General features: G+C 54.1%; 1 protein-coding gene across 8 annotated transcripts in view; it reads left to right on the top strand.

Moving 5' to 3' along the window:
- MACF1 (microtubule actin crosslinking factor 1) overlaps window positions 1-14,428 on the top strand; it is a 241,253-nt gene that overhangs the window by 13,050 nt on the left and 213,775 nt on the right. The window contains exon 1 of one of the 8 annotated variants that reach the window (XM_072980343.2): window positions 2,272-2,879. The exons of the other annotated variants lie outside the window; for them this stretch is intronic. Coding sequence (XP_072836444.2) covers window positions 2,786-2,879 — 94 coding nt within the window. The 5' untranslated portion in view covers window positions 2,272-2,785. Of the gene's footprint in view, window positions 1-2,271; window positions 2,880-14,428 lie in introns of those variants that run through there. 8 annotated transcript variants of the gene reach the window in all.

Raw genomic sequence — 14,428 nt, 5'->3', positions numbered from 1 at the left:
TTCTGAGTAGACCTATAGAGAATGGTGCTGTTGGGTTTGACTGAACAGGGCTGCAGAAGGACTCAGGTGGGCATTTACCCAGTCCTTATAAGATGGCGCATCTGTATACTTTAAGAGTGGTCTGTGCCTCTTCACTGGGGTATGTGTGTGTGTGTGTGTGTGTGTATCAGGAAGGGAGGGAGGAACTGAGAGGTCCTTTGTCCATCTTTACCAACCATTTTCCCAAAACTGTTCCCCAACAGGCCACAAAGACCCACTAGGGGAGGGGGGGGAAAATCAACTTTTGAAAGCCGTGCTACAGAGAGATATAGAAATGGGAAGCTTTCTTTCTTGTGCGGGACTTTCAACCTTTCACTGGCGGAAATTTGCAAAAAGCATCATTCTGCAAGGAAATTTTGCAAATCCCGAAGGGCCCACGCCTTGCAAAAAAGGGGCTGCGCTCTGCCTTTGAGCCTCCCTGTGCAAAGGATGTGATCTCCCAGGCTGCCTCACCAAGGCTGCTTCCAAATCCCTGTCCCCCCCCCCCCCCGCAAGGGCTCGCCTGCATGCCCGAGAACACCACCAAGAACACCACCGGGGCGAGTGTCGGGATAGTCGGTTTTGAGAGAGAGGTGGAAATGGCTGGGGAAGAAGGCGCTTTTCATGTTGCCAGGGCAACACAGATGGCTGAGTAACCAGTCTGGGGGTTGCCATGGATACAGGCCCAGAGAGAAAGAGAGAGAGAGAGAGAGAGAGAAAAGGGTTTCAGAGACTCCCCACTGCAGGAGGTAGAAAATGACGTTGCTCTTACAGTGTCTTCCCCAGGCCTACTTGCACATGGTATCTATTATTGCTCATTCTCTTCTTTTAAAACTTTATTGGGAAAAAAAACCCAAAATGGAAAACATCAATAAAATACAAGGACAGAACAGTGAGCCCCTTATTCACTAGCGCGGCTGCTGTACTGGTTTCTTATTAATTTCTGGAAATCCTTCAGGGTGATTAGCCCTTTTCTTTTCTCAGCTAGAAAACCCTGGAAAGGGTCATCCTAAGTCAGAATTGACTTGACAGCACACGCTGTGATGATGAGTAAAGCTCTTTTCCCCCCCCACCCCTAAATCTCCACACCTACATCGTCTCCTGCTGAACACAGTTGGGGCCGCCACAATCAGAAACGTAACCCACCCATTTCAAGATGCCAGCCCGCCTGCCTGCCTTTGTCTCAGCCCATTTCTGTCCTTCTACCCCATTTGCGCTCCTCCTTTTCTTTCTGCCCTCATTCCCTGGTTTTCCCGAGAGTAAATCCAGATGGGTGAGCTGGATCTTGTGCTACTCACATTTCTCCACTAGATGTCGCCCAAGCTCTTCCTTCTGCCTCTCCTGTAGGGACCCCCAAGAGCATCACTATGGATGGAGGATACTCAGAGCTTTTTCTATATGGAGAGACTCTCACCATATATGACAATCATGACATGAGCAGGCCTGTTTAAGCATTTCCTCCCCACTTCTGGTCACGGTGCTACAGCCGTCTGCAACTTGGAGCCCACCTGCTAGGTTCTTCATCCTCCTCCAGTTTTTTTTCTCTCCTCCAGTCTGATGGACGAGCAGGTTTCCAGGTGGGCCGCCTTTTCGGGTCCATCTGTGCAGCTCTGAAAGAGTGCCATCTTCTGCTCGCCCACCATCCCTTAATGAAGGGCTTCCTTCCAAGGTGAGCTCATCCTGGCAGCTGCTCAATGGGACGGGAACTGAGCGTTCCACTTGGGAAAGCAGCTTTTCTCACAGAGAGGAAAACGCTTGCGTGACCCCCGAGGTTCATCTGAAAAAGTAAAAAGCTGCCACGTCCATCGGTCAGGCAGATCCAGGCCCGGGGATGTTTTGCCGTTGACTGTGCAGCGAAAGAAAAAAAGCTGAAATGTTGTCCTATCTCTAAGGCAACCCGAAACAGATCGGTATGAGGTTTCATGTTTTTTTTTTTTAAATAGTTTTTGCATTTGAAATGTAGGACTGAAAATGAAGGTGGTGGTGGGGAAAGCATCCTGATTTAGCTGTTTCCTTGGAATGACCGCATCTGTCTGTCTGCTTCAAGAAGTGGTCACCGCCTGGTCGCTTATTTCTAGAAGGGATCTGGGCTCCCAGGGTTTGGGAGAAGGGGCTCCATCCCTTGCCCAGCCTCGCCTCGCCTCTCCCTCCCTCTCTCTCGCCCGGCGGTGGGGTCTCCGCGGGCGCGGCCGGCTCGTCGGCGGCTCCCTCCCTCCCGCCCGGTGGCGGCGCGCACTTCCGTGGCCGGCCGCCGGGCGTCCTCCGCGCGCTCCCTGCGTCTCGCCTGGCCCGGCCCGGCCTGGCCTCGCCTTGCCTGGCGGCGGCGGCGGCGGCGGCGGAGCAGGAGCAGGGGCGGGTCGGGAGCTGCGCGCCGCCAAGCCAAGCCGGGGGCCGGCCCGGCCCGGCCCTTCATGACAGCGGCGGCGGCGGCGGCGGCGGCGGAGGCGGGAGGAGCCTGCGCGGCGGGGCGAGGAAGAGGAAGAGGCGGCGGCGGCGGCCAGGCAGGCAGGCAGGCAGGGAGGCGAAGCACCGGCCGCGGCGGAGCCGGAGCCGGAGCCGGCAGGGAGGCGCCTCGGCGGACGCCCCGCGGAGCGCGCGCGCGCACCCCCCCCAGCCCGGCGCAGGCAGGCAGGCGCTCGCTCGCTCCGTGTGTGTGTGTGTGTGTGTGTCCTCCGGCGAGGGCGAGCGAGCGGGGGAAGGCGAGGCTGCCGGGCCGGCGGGCCGGCCGTCGCTTCCCCGGCGGCACAAAGGGCTCGGGCCCCCCGCCATGGCCGGCTACGTCCCCGGGCAGCAGCCCCTCAACCGGAGCCAGGAGAAGGAGTTCGTGCAGGCCTACGAGGACGTCCTGGAGCGCTACAAAGGTGGGCTCCCCCGGCGGGGCGGGCGGGCGGACGGGCGAGGGGGGGGGGACACCGGTGCGGGCGGGCGTTACTTTTTTTAGGGGGGGAGGGAGAGGAGGGGAGGATGCTGGCCCTTCCGGACGGAGGAGGAGGAAGAAGAGGAAGAAGAAGGGTGGCGGGGATCGCGGGCGTCTGTGTCTGTCTTGGGGGGGGGAGGCCGGAGCCGCAGCATCGCCCCGAGCGCGGCGGGGGACGCGGGGCCTTTGCGGGTCTCCCGGAGGGCCGGGGATGGCTCAGGGCGGTCCCCGGGCTCGGCCGAGCAGGGCTTCCTCCAGAGCTGGCGGCCTGGCTGGGGCTGCTCGGGAGAGGCCGAGGCGGAGGAGGGACGGAGGGAGGGAAGGAGGGCCGGCCGGTTCGTTCTCCTGGCTGCCTGGCGAGCCGGCCGGCCGGCTTCTCCTTCCCGGCAGGCGAGCGGGACCGGCCGGCCGGCCTGGGAGGCACCCCGCCGCCCACCGTCGGCATCCGCGCTCAGCGTGCGCGGGGGGGGGCGCTTGGCACCTGGGGGGGCTCCTTCCCCCCGCCCGGACCTGCCTGACCCCCCCCCCCGTTTCTTTCCCTCCGCCCCGCCGATTCCTCCCTCGACCCCCCCCTTTGAGAGAAACGGACCGCCTGTTTTATTCATCCCCTGGTCCCCCCCCCCCCCAAGAAGCGAGCCTGGAATTCCGCCGGCGGAAATCCCTCTTCGGGACCGGGGGGGGGGGTCCCGACCACAACGGCGGCTGAACTCCGTGGAGGCGCTCAGCCTGCGGGTGGCCCTCCGAGCCCCTCGGCCCGGGGGGGGGGGCTGCTAGGTGTTTGGTGGGCCTTGTGGGTTGCCGAGGCTATCGGTGTGCCCCCCCTTAAAAAAAAAAACCCGAGGAGACTCTCTCTTTCCTCGATGTGGCTTCTCTGCTGCTGCTGCAGCGTGAGGGTCGAGGGTGGACCCCCAGGTTCATCTCCGGCTTCAGGCCTTCTTCGCCCCTGGTGTGTGTTCCTGTTGTATATAAGTTGGAATCCGAGTTGTTTGCTGTGTCTCCGGAAGAAGCGTCCCTGGAGGAGTAGAACTCTCTCTCCCCCCCCCCCTTTTTCTGGCTTAAAAGACGGACCTCTTTATGGGGTGGGTGAGTTCTGTGCGGAGGAAAAGCAGGCCTGGAGCTCAGAAACAGCAACAGCCCCTGCAGAACACCTTGGCCAGGTAATGCAGATGAAGGTGGAGCCCTTGCATAGACCCTGGGCACGCTTGGGCCTTGTGCAAAGGCAAGCAGGTTTCGATCTCAGGGCTGCAGGGAGTCAATCCTTCCCAGCCATTCCCTGAATCCACCTATTCTAAGCAGGGAAGTGGTCTGGCTCCCATCCTTGTTTTGGGGCCCTCGATGCTCTCCTGCACAGATTGCAACATGGCTGAAGCATCGTTTGCCAGCATCTGGAATGAAAGACGGGCGAAAACGGGATTATTCACAAGCTTGCAAACTGCCCAGCCTGGAACTGGCTGAGGAATGTACAGGCAAGGAAACAGTAGCATTTCCACAATCTAAAATGTTGCTAGCTTCAGAAGCCGGTGTTCTCTGTCAGCTGGTCAGTCCAGACCTCCTGTTCTTTTGATAACGGAGCTTCTTGGCGGTCGTGGGGGGGGGGGGCTCCTGTGGGTGTCTTGGTTTCCAGGAGGAGCCGGCTCTCCGCCCATGTGTGGCTGCTGCACCCTGAGCGATGAGCGAGGCCCTGGGAGTTCCAGAGTCCCCTGGAAGTGGTGGTTCTTTTCTGGCTTCCGCTGAATGGGACACGTTCTCTCTGGACCCCTGTGCGGTGCCACCCCTCGGCCTCAGTCCAGTTCCCTGTTCCGATCCTGAATTATCCATGTGGTGTTATTTTCCTTCTTGTTAAAGCTTACCCAGCTGGGTGGATAGCTCAGTGAGTTAGGTCTCGGGCTGCAGGGCCAGGGGCTGGGGGTTCAATTCCCCACTGTTCCTGGGTGGCCTTGGGCAAGCTGCACATTGGACCCAGGATGCCCCTAGAAGAAGGAGCTGGCTGGCTAGCTCAGTGGCTTAGGTCTATGGCTGTGGAGCCAGCGGTTGGGAGTTCGATCCCCCCACTGGGCATCTCCTGGGAGAAGAGCCAACCTGGGTGGCCTTGGGCAAGCTGCACAGCGTTCCCAGAAATGCTGCCAGGAGAACAAGAAACCGCTTACGACTATTCTCCACCTAGAAAGCCCTTAAAAGGGTTGCAGTAAGTCAGAACTGACTTGATAGCACACGATGATGATGGTTCAGGTTTACCTTGCTCTACCTGTTTCTGTCCCCCACCCCAGGTGAATCTTCTTGAGGCAAGAATCTGCCTTACTTTGGCTCAATTCCACATGCACCGTCTGAACAGTAACAAGTTTTTCCACAACATTTTTCTTCGGGGCCCCTGCAGTCATTTTGCCTTGGCTGGGAGACAAAGCTTGTGTAGCAACGATGTACCATCGAGGTACATAATAGGGCTTTCAAGCTGTATGAGATGTTCAAGGAGTTCTCTGTTATTGCCGTGCCCTGTTGAGTTTTCATGGGAGAGGAGGGATTTGAACTCGGGTCTGATACTCCCTGTGCTACACCACGCTGGTTTTTTGCATCGTAGTACACAAACATAATTAATCTACAGAGCGCATGCTGCCATAAATCACATGTGCCTTTTCCATGGCTTTGTTCCTTATTATCACATTCAATGACCTTTAGAAGCCTTTTAACACAGTGTGTAGGAAGGAAATCTACAGAACCTTAAATCTGGCACGAGTTGAATAGCACATACAAGGTACTGTGAACTCCAACAAAGTCTTAAATGGAAAGGGACACAACAACAATAGATGAACAGACTCTTAATAAAGGATGATGGTTCTTTATTTGCATTAGCCATATGCCTTTATAGGTAGTACCTAAAAAGTTACTGTGATGATATAATAATTAGGAATATATTGGATATTTTTCTGGCATCACTGCTGTTGCCATGTATAACAGCAGCAAGAAAAGTACTCTATCGTCTTAGATTAACAGATTTACAGTATTTCAGTGGGCGATTTCATGGCTTCCACAGACATATGGAGTGAAATATTTAGTCACGGGTTTATATGTATGGTGAAAAAGTTTGTGAGTGTGAGGACAAAGAGGGGAGGCGTACGAACACAGATAAATGACCTTTGACATTATGTAACACAGCGGATGAACTTTTAAAGTGTTGATTACATAAACAGCCCGGGTATCGGCAATATTGTTGATGTAATAAACGCTTTGAACATTCGTTACCTGTGCTGATAATGCGATGGTTGGTTTGGAAAACGGGTTGTTAACCCACAGAATCTTACACTGAAATAAGCCAGTCTTTAAATGGCATGTTTTTTTTTCCCCCGGTTGGCTTTGGTTATAATCTCTGAGCAAGCTAGCAGGGCTACCTCCTTGAAAATTGACCTTGTCACTTCTTTACGTTAAGGACAGGAGGGAAAACAGTGCTTGTGCCCGATCAGAGCGGAGGATTCCTATCATTTACATTTTCTTTATCATGTTAGCAATTAGCCACCTTGCAGCTCCCCTGACACGAGAGAACGTCTGGACTGAATTTTGACTCGTGCTGAAATTGCATACGCTGTGTGTGGAAAAAAGCCCTGATGGAGTCAGGGAACTGGGAAACTTTTCCTGAGAAATCTGGTGGCCTGTTCACCAGATCTACCGAGAAGTGTAGATGTGGCCCTGAGAAATTGGTAGCTAAGTCTCCCTCCTTGGTTGATTCCCAGGGGTTTATCCTTGGAATAAATGATTTAATCTGGAATTGGCCGGCCAGCATCTTCCCGCAGGCATCCAAAGGTTCTTGAGCTGTTATTCTTCGGTGTACCTTGATCTCTACGTTGGGTGACGTGAGGAACACCTCTTCTAACAAAAGAAGGATGGGTCTCTGCCACTTCCCACCCTGTTTGTGACTACTAGATGATGGGGTGAGAAACCGAAGCAATTCCAGCTTCAGTCTGTTATGTTTCTGGATGGCCGTAGGTGGATAATGGCAGTGGCTCCTACGTGCCTACATGCCAGATCTTTCAGGCCAGAATCTTGAGGTCCTTCTTAATAATAATTATGTGCTGTCAAGTCAATTCTGATTCATGGTGTCCCTTTCCAGGGTTTTCCAGGTAGAGGAGACTCAGAAGTGGTTTTTCATTCCCTTCTTCTGGGGGTGCCCTGGGACTGCGCAGCTGGCCTAGGCTGGCTCTTATGGGATGCACAGTGGGGGGGAATCGAACTCCCAACTCTTGGCCCTTGCAGTCAGAGGCCTCAACCACTAAGCTCTCCAGCCAGCTTGAAGTCCTTCTTAGTCACTCTTTCTTCACACAGCAGGTGGATCTGATGGAAGCTGAAGTGGCTCTTGGTTTGAAACTGACACGGTGTAGTTCAGACCTCCCCCCTTTTTTTCAGTCAATATTGACTCCTACTTTTAGGCCAAATCTGGTTTTAAAAAAAAAACTCCTAGGTGATGAAGTGTCTGCAGGACGTAGCAGAAGGAAAAGAGAAGTAGAGGGTGAACATATTCTGAGGACAGGAAAAACTATTATTCATTACTGGCAGGAAAAAAAACCCCATAGAAACAAACCCAAGAGTCTTAGGACACCTTGAAGACCAACTGGTTTTATTTGGCCCGATCTTCTCCTCCCTCAGCGTCCACTTCCCCAGGTGCCTAGAGTGTGATATTTGCTCTCCGTGGCTGAAAGCCCCCGGCCTCATCCATGGAAGTTTCATATCGAACAGAACTTAACAGGTTCCCAAGCCTCTGTGTTGTTTTTGATGTAACGGGGTAACACAGCTCCCTCCATGATAAAAATTAGAAACCACTCCCTCGCTTAAGCTAGCAGAGTGAATTGGACTTTGTTTCTTCCGTAGGGCCCTCATGAATAAAAAAAGGAGGAAATTGTGTTGGGGGACAAAAAAAAGGGGGGGGGAAGAAACTTTTTTTGAGCTTGAACTTGAATTCACTTTTGCCAGGCGGGCCTTGTAAACAAGATTATTCCCAGCTAGGCTGGCTCTCCTGTGACTTTCATGGCGTCTCTTGGTTTTCATTAACTGAGGCACTGGGGGATTTAGCGTTGTGCGCTCTGGCATCTCTGTCTGTCTTCTGAACAGAAAAAAGGCCTGGAAGGAAAGGAAAAAAAAGGAAAGACAGGCAGTTTTCTGATGATGCCTTTTTGTAAATCAAGAGACAAGTTGCAGCAGGTAAGGCGTCAAAGGGGGGGAGGCAAAAACATTTATTTTGGTCACCTCTTTGGAATGCACCAGATGTTCTGTTCAGATAGCATTACGCTTCCTTCGCTTGCCGCGTTTCATGGTATATAGTTAATTAGCAAAATCTTGCACTGTCAGGACAGGCTTTTGCTTGAGACCAGCCCTTTGAAGAACTTCTGTGGATTCCTCCCTGCCCATCGTGTGGGGAAGGAGGGAGAGTGACTTTCCCATGGCCACACACAGTCCCCGTAGCGTTTGGAGCCTGGGACTCAGCTCCATCCATCCGTTGGCCGGCGGTTACCTCAGAGAATGGCTCAGTTTATAACACAGACCTGCAGAAGTGCTGGATTGAGTTCCTCAGTGCAGCTTCATCCTGCGGTATAGCAGTTAGAGTTCAGCTAGGACTCGGGAGATCCGAGTTCAAATCTCCCCTTGGCTGTGAAACTCCCTGCGGAACCGTTGTCCAGCCACACTCCTTTTCAGCTTGGCTTACCTGTTGTTGTGATGATAAAATGCGGGAAGGAGAACCAAGGACACCCCTTGGAGCTGATTTGAGGAGAGGAGGGGATAGACATTTCAAAAAATAAATAAAATAATACAAGTATATTAGTCGCACCAGTCAGGTTTCCCTTAGGAATGTTGAGTTACAGCCATATCATCCTCACTATCATGCGTTTTGAGAATGGTGGAAGTCATAGTTCTGTGTCCCTGGGAAGCATCTGGTTGATGACAGCGGGTGTGCAGGATGTCTGCCTAAGGAGCTCTGGCAAAACATTAAAATGTACTTTAAGGCTGGCTCAAACCCCTCCTGTTACAGCAGACAGTGTGGTCTAGTAGTTAGAGCAAACGCCTGCAGAGAAGTGTGCTGCTTAAGGTGCCCAGAGATGGAAGTGTGCCTTGTCCCCCCCCCCCCGCCCCCCGGTCCAAGGGGAACTGACAGGTAATAGCCTAGAGTTTTCCTGGGTCCCACATGTGGGGTGTCAGACGCAGCTGGTGGCTGCCTTTGTTTTGCCCTCACCCCATCGGCCTCCTGGTGGGAAGCTGATTAGGCTGACACCGTGGATCTTGAGCAGGAGGGGAATCTTGTTGGGTTGGTTTTCCAGACAAACAGAAGTTTCGTCCTGTTTGCTGCTGACCGGGAAGAATATTGTGTTCAGAGGTGACCCAATGTCCTCGGGGACCTGCTGCTCCGGTCTGGTAGCCAGAAAAGAGAAGGAGATCCAGACAACATAATGTAAAGCGCACTGCTTGAAGCTGAAACACACACACACACAGAGAGAGAAAGAAGGGTTGGCTGTGGTGATGAAGGGAGCATCTGCGGAATAGATTGCCACGTGCCGCGGCCTTGCTGTGTCTGACAGCTTCCAAATTCCAGCTGGTGAACAAAGACAGTGTTTGGTGCAGATACAGAAAAGGTTTGATAGATTCAGAAGGAGCGCTGGACGCCAGCTGGCTCGGGGGAGTGCCTGGGACCCGAATGTCGTCTTCTGCGCCGCCGACCCTTGGGTGCACCAAAGCATGCCACCTGATCTTTCCCCCCCCGAGGTCATTCATGCCGCATGAACGTCCGGGTCAGAAATCTCTCTCCCATCCTGTGGTGTGTCTCTCGTTCCTTGCCTGCCCTCACGGGCAGCCTGGCCTTTCCCTCTCAGGCACCGGCCGCTTGGGAGCTGCGTTTGTCACCGGACGAGGTGATCTGTGCTGTTCAAGAAACCGGGAAATGTTGCCGGATGTTGGGCTGTTGTTCTCACTGCCCTGGGGGAGCCATAGGTCGTTTTGGTGCCCTGGGGGGGGGGCTGCCGAATCCATCTGAACCACTTTGTGCAGTTTCTCCGCCTCCCTCGGCTCTTGCCGCTTGTCCTTCCCTGCTGAGGCAGGACTCTTTGCATGCTCCCTTCTCTCTCTCTCTCTCTCTTCCTTTTTTGCAAAGATAAACATCATTCCACTGTTGTGACGAAAGAGAAAGTCTGGCTTGGTGGACCTTTTGGTGCTTCCCAAAGCCCGGCCTCCCTCCCCCCCCCTTGTCCATTGCTTGGCCAGTTCCTTTGCAGGTGGAGCGGTGGGTTTGTGTCTTGAAGAATGGCACCCCGTGTGCAGTGACAGCTCTCGGCGGCCCGTGGACCGTGGCAATATGGTTTAGCAGTAAAGCACCCGCTTGCCCGTTCCGTGGCTGACAGGAGATTTAAAGTGTGGCCTTCCCAGTCCCAGGAGAGCATTTCGTCCTGCACCTCCTGTGGGCTCTCTGGTCTTAGATCAACAGACTCCAGAGGGCCACGAACTCCGATTCCTAGCTGCTTTAGTTACCACGGAGGATGAATGCTGGGATTTGCAGCCCAGAAGCATTTTTAGAGGTGGTTAAAGAGACTGCTGTTTGCCCTCATCTTCCTTTAAAAAAAAAAAGTAATATATATATGTATTAAACTAAACACATTAATAAAATGCAGCATAAAAGGTACATTTTATCCTCATACCAGCACCAACACCAGCTCCCTTCATCCCGGGGACCGTAATATTAAAACCTCCTTCTACCTCACCTCCAGTGTCCCCCTTACCCCCTGCCCTCACTTTCCTTAAATAGCCAAGAAAGTGTGTGTGGGGGTTGTATTAAGGATTCATGTGTGGGTTCCTGGCACCCTTCAGAGTATAGGGAAACACAAAACTGGATTGTTGCCCAAACGATGGAAGGAAGGCCTATCCTCCAACCAACCCCCCCACCCCCTAATTATGAAGCCTTGCCTTCAAGAACACCCTGGAGGGAGGAGGGTTTGGGCACCTCTGCTGGGAGGGGGGGGGGCTTGGCCACCCAGGGGCCGGCTGTGGAGGAACCGGGGGGGGGACGACCTGTGTGAATGCTTATTTTTTGGGGAAGACGGGGATTGGAGGTTGCTTTCAGGTGCTTGGCTTCATCACGGCCAACGTTATTTGCGCTGGCTGCGGATGACAGAAGTGTGCCAGGAGCATCTCGTGACGGGGATCCACCTTGCCTCTCCTTGCCAGGTGCTGGCGGTCTTTCCAGTTGGGCGACCTTCTTGTGTCGCTGGGAGGAAGTGTTGATGATCGGCAGCCAAAATCCCCACCCAAACTTCTGGCTTTGCCCACCAGGAGGAGTCGCTGAGGGCGCTCCCGGGGGGGGGGGGACGGGCGGCGGCGGCTCTTGCCTCCTTTGCTTTCGCGGGGTTGCAAAGCCAATTGGGGGGGTGCGGCGGACTTTAGAGCACGCTTTTGCTGGGTCACCTTGGGTGGAGCAAGAATTTCCACTACGGAGGCGATCGATGGAATGTGGAGTGAAGCGTTTCTTGGCTGGTTGGCATGTGGCTTCCAACCCTACCTTTGAGAAAGCCATTCCCACCGAGGCAGGCCTGCCTACGTGCCCACCCTGAGTGGCTCTCACACAGTTCAGGATGATAGCCACGTGGCCAGAGGGACTGATGGGCTGAAAGCTTGCGCCTGGCGCCCTCACCGTCGGGACCTTGTGTTCCACGATGCTCTTGCTGTCGCATCTGCAGGAGGAGCAGTCTTTCGTCTGCCCTGCGAGGGCTGCCGGCACTTTTGTGGGAACCCACCCTTCTCTTCGGCCCCGTTTCTTCTCATTGCACTGTCTGAACCCCGACGTGGCGTGACTTGTTCTGGAAGAGAAGGCGCATCCGCCAGGAGCTCTTTGAGAAAGTCTTTGATCTCCTCCCTGTGACAGGTTTGGCGCTTGGCGCCAGACCAAGAGCGCTAAGAATTGGCTTGTCCTGCTGAAGTCATTCCCTCTTAATTAAGCGGCAAAATGCTGGGGGTGTGAATTCGCTTCTGGTTGGGCCGTGTTTGCGTAGAGGAGGAGGAGGAGGTGCAAGCGAGGCCCAGTGTGGGAAAAGCTCTGGGTTTTCTATAAATGAAAAACGTCAGCCTTAAAAGTTCTGCAGGGAAGAAGGATGGATTCTGTGCCCAGTGTCAAGGAGGCAAATTTGCTTACATTTTTCTTAACTTGCGTCATTTGGCGCTTCTCACGATGTGATGTAATGCCGTTGCCGATTGTCACGGTGTGGGGTTAAGGCAGGCTAAAGGACATGGACCTGACACATTCCCTGAACCCAGGGACTTCTAATTTGGGCAATTCTTTGTCTTATGGAAGACCACCTGCAGCAGGCCTCACATCTGCAGTGGCATCCTCACCACCCTAAGGGCTAGAAGCTTGGTTTGTGAGGGAAGGTTTGGAGGCGGTAGACCCAGACTTTGCGGTCACCTTGTCTGTTGCTGTTCTGTCTTGGTTTATTTAGGGTTCTGCTGCGTTGTCTCCTTTGCTCAGCCCCAAACTGGACAGTTCAAGCCCTAACCTGGGAGTCTTGAATCAGGAAGCGCTCAAGAGGCAGCGTTTTGCTTCTCTGCCCATCCCCCTGGGAAAGCAGTAACTAAAAAGCTCCTTTGGCTACCAAGTTCACTTGTGGTGGCAACTGGAAGTCACCCCCAGCTCCTTGCTCTCCCAAGGGTCTGTGGTCTGGCGGTGCAGCTGCTTCCTGCCGCCTCCCACTGCCTTGCAGCCTGAGCTGGCTGGAGCCACCAATCTCATTCCCAGCAGTGTGATTCCTTCTTTTTGGCCTATGGTGCAGTGGAATGGCTCCCCCCCCCCCCGGGTTGCCAGAGCACACTCTGAATTTGTTGCAAAGTGGCTGCTGGTCACTGGTGCCCAGCTGGGTCCCTCTTCTGCTGCCAGTTCTACCCCCATGTTGTTTGCTGAAGTCTGCCCATAAAACAAGGAACAGGAGAGCAGGGATTAAGGGAGATGACGAAGGCCAAACAGACTTCTGGTGGCAAACAATGCTTTGCCAAATCCTCTCTGGAGAGGCGGTGGACTGGGGCCAAGAAGCCAGCAGGATTCCTTCTCTCTTGCTTATTACCTGTGGGCTGAGCCGTTTGCATACTTCCAGATGTTGTGGGATTGCAAATCCCAGCTGCCACAGGCAATGGAGAGTCATGATGGGAATGGCAGCCTTACCCCAGTTTGTGGAGGGCCGCCAGCTGCCCACCCCTGGTTTTAGCTTCACACCCGAGCACCAACCTTCCCATGCAGCACTTTCCATGACCAACATCTGGCCTCGCCAGGGAGGGCCGGGCTACCTGGGAGACCTGCTGTCCATCGGTTTAGCCCAGTCTAATGTGGAAGAAGAGAGTTGCATGTATTCCTGACTCCTTCTCTCTCTCTCTCTCTCTCTCTCACACACACACACACCCACACACACCCACACCCACACACACACACACACACACACACCCTTGAAAGTGTGCTTCTGTGTTTGTGCTTGTTGAGAACTGCGCCGCCTTCTCCTCTTCCCCCGCTCCCCCCCCGGCAAGCTGCGGAACGGATTCATTTGCGTTTATTAATTCTGCTTGGGCTGACGAACCTCTCGGAGCTGTCGGTGAGGCAACAGGTGGAAGGACGGAGCTGCCCAGCCCTCGAGGGCTCTGGGGAGAGACTTCTCACAGCTCCCCATCTGAGAGAGACCCGTTTTCCCCCCGGCCGGGCCACAGAGAGGACTTGGCCCGTCCCCGGCGGCGCGGCCGTCTCTGTGACGCTTCTCTTTGAAAGTTTTCGTTCCCACTTGCCTGGCCTGCAAGGTGTCCATAAGCCTAGAAGGGAAACGTACCTTTAAATTATTTCCATCGAGGGAAGCAAAACATGGACTGTGGTGGCCACTGCAGGTGTAAGGAATGGACGGTCTGGCGCTCTCTCACTAATGCAAAAGCCACCTTCCATTATTATTCCCTAAGCTAATAATGGAAGGTGGCATTTGCCTTAGTGCCCTGAGAGTGGTGTGTTTAGAGGTGACACGTCAAATGCTGTGTGGGAATTATATGGATATTCTACCTCTCAATCAGCCTGGCCATGTCCTGATGGGGGTTATGTTTTGTGAACCCCTTGATGGATTTATGCCTTGAGGAGGCAAACTCACTTGCAATCCAGGCACCCCTGGAAGCCGCCTGGTTGCTGGTCTTGCAAAAGTCGGTCCACGTTTTGTGAGCCACAAAGGTTTGCTCACTTGGCGGAGCCTGAGAACCAGCCTCGCCGCTGCTTTGGAGCTGAGTGCTGGCACAGCAAGCCGGTCCCGGGCGGAGGTCTGCCGAAACTTGGCTCAGATCTGCCTTGCCCGTTTCTCCTCTCTTCCCTGGAAAGTTTCTTCACCTGCTGGAGATCCGGACAGGCTTGTTCCGGGCGGCTGAGCTGTAACTTTCCCAGGACATCACTTTTCCTCCACTGTGGTTTTTTTTTTTTTTTTTTGGCAACAAAATGAGTTTGCCCTCATTTCTGTTTCCTCTTTT

This window comes from Pogona vitticeps, chromosome 9 (assembly GCF_051106095.1).
Source record: "Pogona vitticeps strain Pit_001003342236 chromosome 9, PviZW2.1, whole genome shotgun sequence".
NCBI lineage: Eukaryota > Metazoa > Chordata > Lepidosauria > Squamata > Agamidae > Pogona > Pogona vitticeps.
Note: the sequence above shows the minus strand (reverse complement) of the source record. Positions and strands in the feature narration are given on the sequence as shown.